The 16,756-nt window shown below is 47.9% G+C and overlaps 2 protein-coding genes across 2 annotated transcripts; both read left to right on the plus strand.

The window, feature by feature from the left end:
- Positions 1-3,485: 3,485 nt before the first annotated feature.
- On the plus strand, positions 3,486-4,049 carry LOC148162405 (interferon alpha-1/2-like). The gene has a single exon (XM_088019080.1). The coding sequence runs from the start codon at positions 3,486-3,488 to the stop codon at positions 4,047-4,049; it is 564 nt and encodes a 187-aa protein (XP_087875206.1).
- A 6,680-nt stretch (positions 4,050-10,729) lies between these two features.
- LOC148162406 (interferon alpha-1/2-like) lies at positions 10,730-11,293 on the plus strand. The gene has a single exon (XM_088019075.1). The coding sequence runs from the start codon at positions 10,730-10,732 to the stop codon at positions 11,291-11,293; it is 564 nt and encodes a 187-aa protein (XP_087875201.1).
- Positions 11,294-16,756: the final 5,463 nt, after the last annotated feature.

The raw sequence follows: 16,756 nt of genomic DNA on the forward strand, positions 1-16,756 counted from the left end.
TGTGTCCACTGGATCAGCGACCCGTCCTCAGGAGGTGCAACAGTAGGAATGGGCAGCATTGAGTCAACTGTGTCTCCATATCGTTCCCGAGACCGAGATGATTCAAGGAGACCCTGCGAGCAGGGCGTTCTCCTACGCAAGACGTGGCCCACAGCAGTGTCCCCAGCACGGGAGACACTGACACGACAGCAGCCTGCAGGGTATTGCAAGGAGGACGGTTACTCCAGGACCAGCTGCAAGTTCTCTTTCCTTGGCAGAAAAGTCTCCTGCCTTATGAGTTTTTAAAAGGGAGTCTGCCAACTCTTCTGAGAACTTCAAGACCATCAGTTCAGTTGACTCACACCACACCCCCCGTTGTCATCTACCACCAGAGCACTTTACGTTTGACGTGGAATCTGGAATCCTTGATCCTTCACCCTCCCCTCCTGACTAATTTCATGCCACAGCCTCTCCTGCTTCTTCCATCCTCTCTCCATGTCTATCCTTCACCGCTTTTAACAGGTGCTTCCAGTCAAGACAGTACCTCTCAACTGCTCATGTTCAACCTTGCGTCTTTGGTAGCTTCAGAATAATTCATCCCTCCGGGTTTCTATTTCTCTCCAAACAGCTGTATAAAGAAGTGGAATCCAAATGGGGGAATTGAGAGGATTGAGTTAATGATTTCAAGGATCTCAGAAGCGTTAGCCCGCAATCAGCTTTGGGTGTTAGCGTCATAAGACATCATCATCCTTATTCTTATCCAGATGAAGAGCAGAATCGTTTAGGATCATCCAGTTCCCTTTGTCTTAATGCTGGATTTCCCAAGGCAATCTTTTCCTTGCCTGAGTGGATTGATCAACGAGGTAGAGCGCTCAGGCAGGGCGAGTATCCTCTCTCCTTCCTCAGAGGGTGAGCCGCTGGGGTTCTGGTCGCCATTCTCTTGTGAGCTGGTTGGTGGGACTCTTCTCATCTCTCCTCAGAGCTGAGCATATGTGGATTGAATGACAGAAAAATCAGTTGGCTGGTCTTGGAAAGCTGAGGGCCGCCCGGGACCCAGGACTTGGTCTTGTGTGAGCCTGGCCGAGGCAGCCACTGCCTTGACGTGGGGTAATTCTGTACAGCCTTCATTCTCCCCCTCTGCCAGAGCTGCTGGTCCCCAGTGTTGCTGCGTTGAATTTTGCTGACGTACCCTTTGCCATTTTTCTCAGCAGAGGCCTGTCTTTCACTTCTGTGACATTCAGATGGAACATTTGTCTCCCACCCCCGCCCGCCCCATACACCACTGTCATGTTTTGCTTTCTAGGAAAGTTGAAATGAGAAACAGAAAACTAATGTCTTGAAAATGACAGAGAAACCCAGGGCAGCCCCTTGATCTTTCTTTTCCTTCCCTTTCTATGATCCTCACGATGATGCCGAACAGGATGCGGGAGCAGCAAGTCGGGGTGTGTCCAGGAACGCACTGTGGTAAAATGAAGATATTCAAATTCTTTTTGTTGTTGTTACCTTCAAGTGAAAATGCAATATCATGAATCAGGAAAGGCAAGAAGGCTGTTTCTCCCTGACATCATAGCCTGGGCCTCACCCCCTCTGCATTCTGAGCACCAGAAACGACCAGACAAAGATGCCTAATAGAAAGACGCAGACTGAATGAACTACTGAAAGTCATTACTTTCTGTGCTGGAAGTTTCTCCTGGGAGACACAATCCGTGAATGCCCCGTGCCCAGTCCAGACATTTTAAGCCAAAGAGGTGTACCATAGTTTAAGTAAAATTAGAACACTAGGGGAGCCTGAGTGGCTCAGTCCGTTGAGGATCTGATTCTGACTCTCACCTCAGGTCTTGATCTCACACTGTGAGTTCAAGCCCCAGGTCGGGCTCCACCCTGTGGCTGGAGCCTAGTTAAAAAAAGCTTTCAAAATTGAAAAATAAGAATTGCGGTGGCAAAATAAATGTATTCCCTTACTCCAGGTACAATGATTACAGTGGGGTCTTTCCTCTCCTTGGAGAAAACAAAAGCTCACCCTTAGCATCTGAGGGCTGTTGACATTTTGACACCCGGTCAGGAGAGGAGGAGGTCAGCACCGAGAGATAAGGTCCCCAGCACAAACACTCCAGGGGCAAGGGCAAGGATCTAGGGCCAGTCATTGGTTTGCTGACAAGGAAACGGGCCCCTGCACAGCAGGGGCGTCTAGAGTCCTCAGGACATGCTCAGCCTGCCCTCAGGGAGTGAGTCCAGGAGAGCTTGGGTGGAAGCCACTCAGTCACTCCAGAGGACAAATGTTAGTAGAGGTGAGAACTACCTTGTCAGGGAGGTGTGGCTGGGAAAATCCATTTATCTGCAATTAGAACCTTCACACCTCCGCATCCAGACAAGAACCAGGCTTCCTGCTGGGGGACACTGGCACAGCCTTGGAGCGGTCTAACAAAACCTTAGTATTTACTGTCTCGCATTGGATTTTCCTGGCTATAACGCAAGAAAGGATGACATAGAATACTTGGACGATACCCAAACGGTCTGCAAGATCAGTGCGACAAACCTAGGAATCAGAGGAATAACTTAGGACTGAAGGAGTCTGTCGCCATCATTTCCTAGATCTCAAAGTCTGACGTGGAGAGGCGATCTGTGCTTACTTGCGAGCTGCCATCGGATGTCGTGTGCATGTTGCTTGTCTGAGCCTTGATGTGACGCAGGCTTTGACAATAAAATGCAAACGGATTATATTTTACGATTTAGTTGTACAACACTTATTCAACACATCAGTAATTACCTAGTGCTACACAGAAAACATATTTTGACAATGCCTTCAAGAGTATCTAGTAGCAGGTGAAGATACAAATGATTGTGTCATATGAGGCAACATTAAAATTGAGGACACTAAGAAGAGATATTAATAATAATTTAACCTTTCACTTGCTTTAACAATTTGGAAGGAGTTTACCTGTTTAAGTACACCAAAATCTTTATGTCTTTTCAGAAACTGTTAATTTGCATATGTACTTTATGTATTACAATTTATTTCTGTAAGTAAATTACAGTCACTCGTCCAATTTACTTCTATACTTAAGCATCAATAATGTTAAAATTTAACTTTCAGCTTAACATTTTTAGTCATTCTTAACGCTGACGTAGTAAACTTTATACTTTCTGTTTTACCTATAAAGCACACATATGAATACACTCTGTAACGAGATGTACTGTGCATCCATGCTATGAAGTTTTCATGGAATGTCCAATTAAACAATCAACGAAGACTCTAGAGGCAAGAGATAATATTGGAAAAACTAAAAAATGGTTGGGAATCCGATGCTGTAAATCCAAAGAGAAAGTGCAGAAAGGAAAGCAAAAAGAGAAGTAGAAAGTAAGGGAAACGTTCAGAAATTGAAAACTCCTCTGTCCCCTACTTAAGCCACACACACAAGGGAAGATGGTCAGAGAACCCAGAGCCACGGTTCCCAGACTTGCCCACCCCAGCCAGGCCAGCCAAGCAGCGTCTCGCAGGTTCCCCAATGGCCCTGCCCTTTCCCTTCTTGGTGGCCCTGGGGGTGCTCAGCTGCCACTCCCTCTGCTCTCTGGGATGTGACCTGCCTCCGAACCATGGCCTGTTCGCCTGGAGGGCCTTGACGCTCCTGGGACAAATGAGGAGAATGTCTGCTAGCTCTTGTGACAAGTACGCAAGGGCCTTTGCCTTCCCGCAGGAGGTGCTTGATGGCAAGCAGTTGCAGAAGGCTCAAGCCCTCTCTGTCGTCCATGGGATGAACCAGAGGATCTTCCACCTCTTCTGCACAGGGGCCTCATCTGCTGCTTGGAACGAGACCCTCCTAGAGGAGTTCTGCTCGGGACTTTCTGAGCAGCTGACTCACCTGGAAGCCTGTGCCATGCAGGAGGCGGGGGTGGCAGAGACTCCCCTCAGGAAGGTGGACTCCATCCTGAGGAACTACTTCCAGAGGATCTCCCTCTATCTGCAAGAGAAGCAATACAGCCCTTGTGCCTGGGAGATTGTCAGAGCAGAAATCACGAGCTCCTTGTTTGCATCAACAATCTTGCAAGAAAGGTTAAGGAGCAAGAAATGAGACCCGGGTCGCCATGGAAATGATTCCCTCTGACGAATAATATCACACTTTCCCTGGTTCTTCCGTGTCAAAGACTGTCATTTCTGCTGTTATGGTGACATCAACAGATACCATTTGTTAAAGGTTTTCAGAAGTATTAAGCGACATGTCAACTCTACAAGCTGTAGTGGCTTACAGCTGACCATGCTCATATCTATTTATCTATTTAAATATTTATTTATGTAAATATTTATAAGATTTCTATTCATATATTAGTATGTGCAGCTGTAGGTGTCAGCAATAGAATAAAATGTATTCTTATATTTAATCAGTTTATCTCTCTTTTTTTTAATTGAACTTTCACTATGGGAAGCGTTCAAAGAGTAACACCACGGCTAATTGCAGCTTGGCTGAAAAATGGTCGGCAGATCGGCTCCTGGGCGGCTCAGTTGGTTGAGCGACTGCCTTTGGCTCAGGTCATGACCCGGGAGTCCCAGGATCGAGTGCCGAGTCAGGATCCCTGTCCTGCGGGGAGTCTGCTACTCCCTCTAACCCACCCTTGTCTCATGCTCTCTCTCTCAAGTAAATAAATAAAATGTCTAAAAAGAAAATGGTCAGCAGAATGCCTTTATCCATCAGATCACGAACATCTGCAGCAACCACTGACTTCCTCTAAGACAAGTTGTACGTTGCCCTTAGGCTATAGGACATGACAAAGAAAGGTCCTGTTGTCTACATCTTGGTTGTTGTTGGGACTGGAATCTGAGAACAATGCTCAGACTTAGTGTTATAACGAAGAAGGGAAGGAAGTGAATTCTCTCACCTGATGCTGGAATGGAGAAGGTCAGGAAGTACCCATAAAAGCTGGGGAACCTTCGACAGGGGACTGGTAGACATGCAGGCACAAATGTCCAGTGTCAGGGGAGAGGTGATCTTGCGTTTGACAAGAAATGCCATGGCTGAGGTCCATATCTAGCAGGGAAGGCCAGCAACAGAGGTGTTCATGCGGGCAGACCGTGTAGTGTGAGAAACACACATGAACTTGATTCTGAGGCTCTCCAACCATTAAAGGGAGGGGAGAGAAGAGCCACAAAGGAGACAGTGGACTCATGGTCGGACAGTACGTGGATAATAAGAGAGGATGCCGATGAGTATATTTAAGGACAGAGATGTGCTTCGAAGACCATCAGTGGATTCCTGGAAGATGTGGATTGAAACTGCCTGGCGTGTCAGGAAACTAGATGCCTTTGTGGACCTCATGAGAGTCGGTTGGGGGGAATCATAAGCAGAGACCACTCTGGAGCCGATGGGAGCATTAATAAGAGATGTCAGTGCGTCTGAAGTGGCGGAGAATATAGCATGGGATCTGGGGATAATGGGGTCCGTTTTTCTGTGCCTAGTTTGCCCTTTTATGCCGTATGTTTCTTCCGGAATGATTTCATGGGTTTGATGTTTTGGCAAACCTTCTTAATGGGTTGAATACTGTATTCTTTGGAATCCTGACTTCATTACAGACAATGGTCTGTCCTGTCTTGGTTCTTACTACCTTGTATATCAGGGAGCTGCTCAGCTTCAATAATTCACTAGGCAGGAATAGATAACTCATTAAATCCTTCATCAGATTGTCTATTACTACTGATGAAAGAATGTTTTTTTTTTTGGAATGACTGGTTTTATTAATTAGGCTCCTTAGGTCCTCATTGTGACCCTGTGACTACAGTAGCATTTTACCCCATTTCTTTTTCTCCAGTGTTTGATAGGTTTAACAAGTATAACAGAATACTGTGAAGATTAACTGAACTCATGCCCGTAAAGGCACCCAGCATGCATTCTCCATAAAGGGACGACTTAAATATGGTACATACCGTCTTGTTTTAATTCTGACGACTGCTACTTATGAGAATATTGTTTGTGCCTTTCTGCAGAATTCTCGGGAACAGTATGTCCTTTCCAAAGGTGGCAGCCTCCAAAACCGGACTTGTCTAGTGAAATCTACAGAAGGCCGACCAGTTCATTCCCCATTGCAAAGAAGGGTTTTTGTTTATATTCAGTGATGAAACGGTGGCTTGTGTGAATATGTGAGAGTTGAGAATAAGTCTCTAGGTGGAAGTGGAGAAGAACACGCTATTTCTTTAACCTTCTGGCACCCATCCCTGCCCTCCCCCTCCGCATTCTAGGACACGTTGCCCTCCTAGCGGTTTCCTTCCTCTGTAAGGCAGAAGTCCGGACGGTACCCGTGGCACCCCTGGCACTCATCTCTTGACCTCTCAGCCTGTTCACGCAACAGCTTTCCGTTCGTTTGTGTCTCAGCTTAAAGGTTTCTCTAAAGGGCAGCACATCGCGAGTAGAACGCAAAACTAAAATGAAATCTCTAGGTTTGGCAGGAGCAACGGCAAGAGAGGCTTTGTTCTGATTTCCATCCAATGTGATGTAATAGCAGCTGTGGCGAAAAGGAAACAGAAAGCAGGATCAGGTGGAAGGGTGGGCTAATGAAGCGCCTCTCCGGGAGGACTGCCCCCTGGTGGCCACGTGCGACCAGGGCGACGACCAAGATGGAGGCCAGGCTTGGGATCTCTGCACAAATGGGACCTGTCCTAAAACTGTGTCCTGACTCTGCCTATGACAAAGAGTAAGTCTTGTCCTGAAAATCCCTATAGCCACCTTCAGTTTCGATCCCAGTATTATGGATTATGAAATACTGGACAGTGTTGGAGAACCAATTGGCAGGGCCAGGGGCAAGGGCGAGGGGAGTGAGCACCACCACCAGCTTTCCGTCCGCAGCTGCTTCTGGTCAACCAGCCAGGGCATGTGGAGGAGGCAGGCCTCGGGGCCAGGAGCCCACTGATGGGCTGCGAGAGACCACCATGCAGTTTACCTGCCACAAGCAGGCAAGGTCTGGCAGCTTCAGGACAAAGGTACGTGCGCGGCCTCCCTCCACCCCTGCCTGCCGGCTGACTCGCGCGCTGCGGAGCTGAAGGTCCCCCACACATCCAGGCCGGCACAGAAACACACTAAACACAGGGAACCCTGCCCACCCATCTACCCCCAAGAAATCCGGGAGCTCAGCCATGCCTGTGCTTGAGGTCTCCTATGTTGTGATTCAAGTAGGCGCAGGATGCTCCTTTGCTCTAAAAACCACAGCTGCACGTCTGGAAACATGAAGGTGCGGGAGGTCAGCAGCAACTTGGGAACCTGGACGGAGAAGAGAAATGTGGATGTGTCCACTGGATCAGCGACCCGTCCTCAGGAGGTGCAACAGTAGGAATGGGCAGCATTGAGTCAACTGTGTCTCCATATCGTTCCCGAGACCGAGATGATTCAAGGAGACCCTGCGAGCAGGGCGTTCTCCTACGCAAGACGTGGCCCACAGCAGTGTCCCCAGCACGGGAGACACTGACACGACAGCAGCCTGCAGGGTATTGCAAGGAGGACGGTTACTCCAGGACCAGCTGCAAGTTCTCTTTCCTTGGCAGAAAAGTCTCCTGCCTTATGAGTTTTTAAAAGGGAGTCTGTCAACTCTTCTGAGAACTTCAAGACCATCAGTTCAGTTGACTCACACCACACCCCCCGTTGTCATCTACCACCAGAGCACTTTACGTTTGACGTGGAATCTGGAATCCTTGATCCTTCACCCTCCCCTCCTGACTAATTTCATGCCACAGCCTCTCCTGCTTCTTCCATCCTCTCTCCATGTCTATCCTTCACCGCTTTTAACAGGTGCTTCCAGTCAAGACAGTACCTCTCAACTGCTCATGTTCAACCTTGCGTCTTTGGTAGCTTCAGAATAATTCATCCCTCCGGGTTTCTATTTCTCTCCAAACAGCTGTATAAAGAAGTGGAATCCAAATGGGGGAATTGAGAGGATTGAGTTAATGATTTCAAGGATCTCAGAAGCGTTAGCCCGCAATCAGCTTTGGGTGTTAGCGTCATAAGACATCATCATCCTTATTCTTATCCAGATGAAGAGCAGAATCGTTTAGGATCATCCAGTTCCCTTTGTCTTAATGCTGGATTTCCCAAGGCAATCTTTTCCTTGCCTGAGTGGATTGATCAACGAGGTAGAGCGCTCAGGCAGGGCGAGTATCCTCTCTCCTTCCTCAGAGGGTGAGCCGCTGGGGTTCTGGTCGCCATTCTCTTGTGAGCTGGTTGGTGGGACTCTTCTCATCTCTCCTCAGAGCTGAGCATATGTGGATTGAATGACAGAAAAATCAGTTGGCTGGTCTTGGAAAGCTGAGGGCCGCCCGGGACCCAGGACTTGGTCTTGTGTGAGCCTGGCCGAGGCAGCCACTGCCTTGACGTGGGGTAATTCCGTACAGCCTTCATTCTCCCCCTCTGCCAGAGCTGCTGGTCCCCAGTGTTGCTGCGTTGAATTTTGCTGACGTACCCTTTGCCATTTTTCTCAGCAGAGGCCTGTCTTTCACTTCTGTGACATTCAGATGGAACATTTGTCTCCCACCCCCGCCCGCCCCATACACCACTGTCATGTTTTGCTTTCTAGGAAAGTTGAAATGAGAAACAGAAAACTAATGTCTTGAAAATGACAGAGAAACCCAGGGCAGCCCCTTGATCTTTCTTTTCCTTCCCTTTCTATGATCCTCACGATGATGCCGAACAGGATGCGGGAGCAGCAAGTCGGGGTGTGTCCAGGAACGCACTGTGGTAAAATGAAGATATTCAAATTCTTTTTGTTGTTGTTACCTTCAAGTGAAAATGCAATATCATGAATCAGGAAAGGCAAGAAGGCTGTTTCTCCCTGACATCATAGCCTGGGCCTCACCCCCTCTGCATTCTGAGCACCAGAAACGACCAGACAAAGATGCCTAATAGAAAGATGCAGACTGAATGAACTACTGAAAGTCATTACTTTCTGTGCTGGAAGTTTCTCCTGGGAGACACAATCCGTGAATGCCCCGTGCCCAGTCCAGACATTTTAAGCCAAAGAGGTGTACCATAGTTTAAGTAAAATTAGAACACTAGGGGAGCCTGAGTGGCTCAGTCCGTTGAGGATCTGATTCTGACTCTCACCTCAGGTCTTGATCTCACACTGTGAGTTCAAGCCCCAGGTCGGGCTCCACCCTGTGGCTGGAGCCTAGTTAAAAAAAGCTTTCAAAATTGAAAAATAAGAATTGCGGTGGCAAAATAAATGTATTCCCTTACTCCAGGTACAATGATTACAGTGGGGTCTTTCCTCTCCTTGGAGAAAACAAAAGCTCACCCTTAGCATCTGAGGGCTGTTGACATTTTGACACCCGGTCAGGAGAGGAGGAGGTGAGCACCGAGAGATAAGGTCCCCAGCACAAACACTCCAGGGGCAAGGGCAAGGATCTAGGGCCAGTCATTGGTTTGCTGACAAGGAAACGGGCCCCTGCACAGCAGGGGCGTCTAGAGTCCTCAGGACATGCTCAGCCTGCCCTCAGGGAGTGAGTCCAGGAGAGCTTGGGTGGAAGCCACTCAGTCACTCCAGAGGACAAATGTTAGTAGAGGTGAGAACTACCTTGTCAGGGAGGTGTGGCTGGGAAAATCCATTTATCTGCAATTAGAACCTTCACACCTCCGCATCCAGACAAGAACCAGGCTTCCTGCTGGGGGACACTGGCACAGCCTTGGAGCGGTCTAACAAAACCTTAGTATTTACTGTCTCGCATTGGATTTTCCTGGCTATAACGCAAGAAAGGATGACATAGAATACTTGGACGATACCCAAACGGTCTGCAAGATCAGTGCGACAAACCTAGGAATCAGAGGAATAACTTAGGACTGAAGGAGTCTGTCGCCATCATTTCCTAGATCTCAAAGTCTGACGTGGAGAGGCGATCTGTGCTTACTTGCGAGCTGCCATCGGATGTCGTGTGCATGTTGCTTGTCTGAGCCTTGATGTGACGCAGGCTTTGACAATAAAATGCAAACGGATTATATTTTACGATTTAGTTGTACAACACTTATTCAACACATCAGTAATTACCTAGTGCTACACAGAAAACATATTTTGACAATGCCTTCAAGAGTATCTAGTAGCAGGTGAAGATACAAATGATTGTGTCATATGAGGCAACATTAAAATTGAGGACACTAAGAAGAGATATTAATAATAATTTAACCTTTCACTTGCTTTAACAATTTGGAAGGAGTTTACCTGTTTAAGTACACCAAAATCTTTATGACTTTTCAGAAACTGTTAATTTGCATATGTACTTTATGTATTACAATTTATTTCTGTAAGTAAATTACAGTCACTCGTCCAATTTACTTCTATACTTAAGCATCAATAATGTTAAAATTTAACTTTCAGCTTAACATTTTTAGTCATTCTTAACGCTGACGTAGTAAACTTTATACTTTCTGTTTTACCTATAAAGCACACATATGAATACACTCTGTAACGAGATATACTGTGCATCCATGCTATGAAGTTTTCATGGAATGTCCAATTAAACAATCAACGAAGACTCTAGAGGCAAGAGATAATATTGGAAAAACTAAAAAATGGTTGGGAATCCGATGCTGTAAATCCAAAGAGAAAGTGCAGAAAGGAAAGCAAAAAGAGAAGTAGAAAGTAAGGGAAACGTTCAGAAATTGAAAACTCCTCTGTCCCCTACTTAAGCCACACACACAAGGGAAGATGGTCAGAGAACCCAGAGCCACGGTTCCCAGACTTGCCCACCCCAGCCAGGCCAGCCAAGCAGCGTCTCGCAGGTTCCCCAATGGCCCTGCCCTTTCCCTTCTTGGTGGCCCTGGGGGTGCTCAGCTGCCACTCCCTCTGCTCTCTGGGATGTGACCTGCCTCCGAACCATGGCCTGTTCGCCTGGAGGGCCTTGACGCTCCTGGGACAAATGAGGAGAATGTCTGCTAGCTCTTGTGACAAGTACGCAAGGGCCTTTGCCTTCCCGCAGGAGGTGCTTGATGGCAAGCAGTTGCAGAAGGCTCAAGCCCTCTCTGTCGTCCATGGGATGAACCAGAGGATCTTCCACCTCTTCTGCACAGGGGCCTCATCTGCTGCTTGGAACGAGACCCTCCTAGAGGAGTTCTGCTCGGGACTTTCTGAGCAGCTGACTCACCTGGAAGCCTGTGCCATGCAGGAGGCGGGGGTGGCAGAGACTCCCCTCAGGAAGGTGGACTCCATCCTGAGGAACTACTTCCAGAGGATCTCCCTCTATCTGCAAGAGAAGCAATACAGCCCTTGTGCCTGGGAGATTGTCAGAGCAGAAATCACGAGCTCCTTGTTTGCATCAACAATCTTGCAAGAAAGGTTAAGGAGCAAGAAATGAGACCCGGGTCGCCATGGAAATGATTCCCTCTGACGAATAATATCACACTTTCCCTGGTTCTTCCGTGTCAAAGACTGTCATTTCTGCTGTTATGGTGACATCAACAGATACCATTTGTTAAAGGTTTTCAGAAGTATTAAGCGACATGTCAACTCTACAAGCTGTAGTGGCTTACAGCTGACCATGCTCATATCTATTTATCTATTTAAATATTTATTTATGTAAATATTTATAAGATTTCTATTCATATATTAGTATGTGCAGCTGTAGGTGTCAGCAATAGAATAAAATGTATTCTTATATTTAATCAGTTTATCTCTCTTTTTTTTAATTGAACTTTCACTATGGGAAGCGTTCAAAGAGTAACACCACGGCTAATTGCAGCTTGGCTGAAAAATGGTCGGCAGATCGGCTCCTGGGCGGCTCAGTTGGTTGAGCGACTGCCTTTGGCTCAGGTCATGACCCGGGAGTCCCAGGATCGAGTGCCGAGTCAGGATCCCTGTCCTGCGGGGAGTCTGCTACTCCCTCTAACCCACCCTTGTCTCATGCTCTCTCTCTCAAGTAAATAAATAAAATGTCTAAAAAGAAAATGGTCAGCAGAATGCCTTTATCCATCAGATCACGAACATCTGCAGCAACCACTGACTTCCTCTAAGACAAGTTGTACGTTGCCCTTAGGCTATAGGACATGACAAAGAAAGGTCCTGTTGTCTACATCTTGGTTGTTGTTGGGACTGGAATCTGAGAACAATGCTCAGACTTAGTGTTATAACGAAGAAGGGAAGGAAGTGAATTCTCTCACCTGATGCTGGAATGGAGAAGGTCAGGAAGTACCCATAAAAGCTGGGGAACCTTCGACAGGGGACTGGTAGACATGCAGGCACAAATGTCCAGTGTCAGGGGAGAGGTGATCTTGCGTTTGACAAGAAATGCCATGGCTGAGGTCCATATCTAGCAGGGAAGGCCAGCAACAGAGGTGTTCATGCGGGCAGACCGTGTAGTGTGAGAAACACACATGAACTTGATTCTGAGGCTCTCCAACCATTAAAGGGAGGGGAGAGAAGAGCCACAAAGGAGACAGTGGACTCATGGTCGGACAGTACGTGGATAATAAGAGAGGATGCCGATGAGTATATTTAAGGACAGAGATGTGCTTCGAAGACCATCAGTGGATTCCTGGAAGATGTGGATTGAAACTGCCTGGCGTGTCAGGAAACTAGATGCCTTTGTGGACCTCATGAGAGTCGGTTGGGGGGAATCATAAGCAGAGACCACTCTGGAGCCGATGGGAGCATTAATAAGAGATGTCAGTGCGTCTGAAGTGGCGGAGAATATAGCATGGGATCTGGGGATAATGGGGTCCGTTTTTCTGTGCCTAGTTTGCCCTTTTATGCCGTATGTTTCTTCCGGAATGATTTCATGGGTTTGATGTTTTGGCAAACCTTCTTAATGGGTTGAATACTGTATTCTTTGGAATCCTGACTTCATTACAGACAATGGTCTGTCCTGTCTTGGTTCTTACTACCTTGTATATCAGGGAGCTGCTCAGCTTCAATAATTCACTAGGCAGGAATAGATAACTCATTAAATCCTTCATCAGATTGTCTATTACTACTGATGAAAGAATGTTTTTTTTTTTGGAATGACTGGTTTTATTAATTAGGCTCCTTAGGTCCTCATTGTGACCCTGTGACTACAGTAGCATTTTACCCCATTTCTTTTTCTCCAGTGTTTGATAGGTTTAACAAGTATAACAGAATACTGTGAAGATTAACTGAACTCATGCCCGTAAAGGCACCCAGCATGCATTCTCCATAAAGGGACGACTTAAATATGGTACATACCGTCTTGTTTTAATTCTGACGACTGCTACTTATGAGAATATTGTTTGTGCCTTTCTGCAGAATTCTCGGGAACAGTATGTCCTTTCCAAAGGTGGCAGCCTCCAAAACCGGACTTGTCTAGTGAAATCTACAGAAGGCCGACCAGTTCATTCCCCATTGCAAAGAAGGGTTTTTGTTTATATTCAGTGATGAAACGGTGGCTTGTGTGAATATGTGAGAGTTGAGAATAAGTCTCTAGGTGGAAGTGGAGAAGAACACGCTATTTCTTTAACCTTCTGGCACCCATCCCTGCCCTCCCCCTCCGCATTCTAGGACACGTTGCCCTCCTAGCGGTTTCCTTCCTCTGTAAGGCAGAAGTCCGGACGGTACCCGTGGCACCCCTGGCACTCATCTCTTGACCTCTCAGCCTGTTCACGCAACAGCTTTCCGTTCGTTTGTGTCTCAGCTTAAAGGTTTCTCTAAAGGGCAGCACATCGCGAGTAGAACGCAAAACTAAAATGAAATCTCTAGGTTTGGCAGGAGCAACGGCAAGAGAGGCTTTGTTCTGATTTCCATCCAATGTGATGTAATAGCAGCTGTGGCGAAAAGGAAACAGAAAGCAGGATCAGGTGGAAGGGTGGGCTAATGAAGCGCCTCTCCGGGAGGACTGCCCCCTGGTGGCCACGTGCGACCAGGGCGACGACCAAGATGGAGGCCAGGCTTGGGATCTCTGCACAAATGGGACCTGTCCTAAAACTGTGTCCTGACTCTGCCTATGACAAAGAGTAAGTCTTGTCCTGAAAATCCCTATAGCCACCTTCAGTTTCGATCCCAGTATTATGGATTATGAAATACTGGACAGTGTTGGAGAACCAATTGGCAGGGCCAGGGGCAAGGGCGAGGGGAGTGAGCACCACCACCAGCTTTCCGTCCGCAGCTGCTTCTGGTCAACCAGCCAGGGCATGTGGAGGAGGCAGGCCTCGGGGCCAGGAGCCCACTGATGGGCTGCGAGAGACCACCATGCAGTTTACCTGCCACAAGCAGGCAAGGTCTGGCAGCTTCAGGACAAAGGTACGTGCGCGGCCTCCCTCCACCCCTGCCTGCCGGCTGACTCGCGCGCTGCGGAGCTGAAGGTCCCCCACACATCCAGGCCGGCACAGAAACACACTAAACACAGGGAACCCTGCCCACCCATCTACCCCCAAGAAATCCGGGAGCTCAGCCATGCCTGTGCTTGAGGTCTCCTATGTTGTGATTCAAGTAGGCGCAGGATGCTCCTTTGCTCTAAAAACCACAGCTGCACGTCTGGAAACATGAAGGTGCGGGAGGTCAGCAGCAACTTGGGAACCTGGACGGAGAAGAGAAATGTGGATGTGTCCACTGGATCAGCGACCCGTCCTCAGGAGGTGCAACAGTAGGAATGGGCAGCATTGAGTCAACTGTGTCTCCATATCGTTCCCGAGACCGAGATGATTCAAGGAGACCCTGCGAGCAGGGCGTTCTCCTACGCAAGACGTGGCCCACAGCAGTGTCCCCAGCACGGGAGACACTGACACGACAGCAGCCTGCAGGGTATTGCAAGGAGGACGGTTACTCCAGGACCAGCTGCAAGTTCTCTTTCCTTGGCAGAAAAGTCTCCTGCCTTATGAGTTTTTAAAAGGGAGTCTGTCAACTCTTCTGAGAACTTCAAGACCATCAGTTCAGTTGACTCACACCACACCCCCCGTTGTCATCTACCACCAGAGCACTTTACGTTTGACGTGGAATCTGGAATCCTTGATCCTTCACCCTCCCCTCCTGACTAATTTCATGCCACAGCCTCTCCTGCTTCTTCCATCCTCTCTCCATGTCTATCCTTCACCGCTTTTAACAGGTGCTTCCAGTCAAGACAGTACCTCTCAACTGCTCATGTTCAACCTTGCGTCTTTGGTAGCTTCAGAATAATTCATCCCTCCGGGTTTCTATTTCTCTCCAAACAGCTGTATAAAGAAGTGGAATCCAAATGGGGGAATTGAGAGGATTGAGTTAATGATTTCAAGGATCTCAGAAGCGTTAGCCCGCAATCAGCTTTGGGTGTTAGCGTCATAAGACATCATCATCCTTATTCTTATCCAGATGAAGAGCAGAATCGTTTAGGATCATCCAGTTCCCTTTGTCTTAATGCTGGATTTCCCAAGGCAATCTTTTCCTTGCCTGAGTGGATTGATCAACGAGGTAGAGCGCTCAGGCAGGGCGAGTATCCTCTCTCCTTCCTCAGAGGGTGAGCCGCTGGGGTTCTGGTCGCCATTCTCTTGTGAGCTGGTTGGTGGGACTCTTCTCATCTCTCCTCAGAGCTGAGCATATGTGGATTGAATGACAGAAAAATCAGTTGGCTGGTCTTGGAAAGCTGAGGGCCGCCCGGGACCCAGGACTTGGTCTTGTGTGAGCCTGGCCGAGGCAGCCACTGCCTTGACGTGGGGTAATTCCGTACAGCCTTCATTCTCCCCCTCTGCCAGAGCTGCTGGTCCCCAGTGTTGCTGCGTTGAATTTTGCTGACGTACCCTTTGCCATTTTTCTCAGCAGAGGCCTGTCTTTCACTTCTGTGACATTCAGATGGAACATTTGTCTCCCACCCCCGCCCGCCCCATACACCACTGTCATGTTTTCCTTTCTAGGAAAGTTGAAATGAGAAACAGAAAACTAATGTCTTGAAAATGACAGAGAAACCCAGGGCAGCCCCTTGATCTTTCTTTTCCTTCCCTTTCTATGATCCTCACGATGATGCCGAACAGGATGCGGGAGCAGCAAGTCGGGGTGTGTCCAGGAACGCACTGTGGTAAAATGAAGATATTCAAATTCTTTTTGTTGTTGTTACCTTCAAGTGAAAATGCAATATCATGAATCAGGAAAGGCAAGAAGGCTGTTTCTCCCTGACATCATAGCCTGGGCCTCACCCCCTCTGCATTCTGAGCACCAGAAACGACCAGACAAAGATGCCTAATAGAAAGATGCAGACTGAATGAACTACTGAAAGTCATTACTTTCTGTGCTGGAAGTTTCTCCTGGGAGACACAATCCGTGAATGCCCCGTGCCCAGTCCAGACATTTTAAGCCAAAGAGGTGTACCATAGTTTAAGTAAAATTAGAACACTAGGGGAGCCTGAGTGGCTCAGTCCGTTGAGGATCTGATTCTGACTCTCACCTCAGGTCTTGATCTCACACTGTGAGTTCAAGCCCCAGGTCGGGCTCCACCCTGTGGCTGGAGCCTAGTTAAAAAAAGCTTTCAAAATTGAAAAATAAGAATTGCGGTGGCAAAATAAATGTATTCCCTTACTCCAGGTACAATGATTACAGTGGGGTCTTTCCTCTCCTTGGAGAAAACAAAAGCTCACCCTTAGCATCTGAGGGCTGTTGACATTTTGACACCCGGTCAGGAGAGGAGGAGGTGAGCACCGAGAGATAAGGTCCCCAGCACAAACACTCCAGGGGCAAGGGCAAGGATCTAGGGCCAGTCATTGGTTTGCTGACAAGGAAACGGGCCCCTGCACAGCAGGGGCGTCTAGAGTCCTCAGGACATGCTCAGCCTGCCCTCAGGGAGTGAGTCCAGGAGAGCTTGGGTGGAAGCCACTCAGTCACTCCAGAGGACAAATGTTAGTAGAGG

This window comes from Eumetopias jubatus, unplaced genomic scaffold (genome assembly GCF_037043125.1).
Source record: "Eumetopias jubatus isolate StellerSeaLion01/CBP00866 unplaced genomic scaffold, mEumJub1_p1.0 scaffold_15, whole genome shotgun sequence".
Classification (NCBI taxonomy): Eukaryota; Metazoa; Chordata; class Mammalia; order Carnivora; family Otariidae; genus Eumetopias; species Eumetopias jubatus.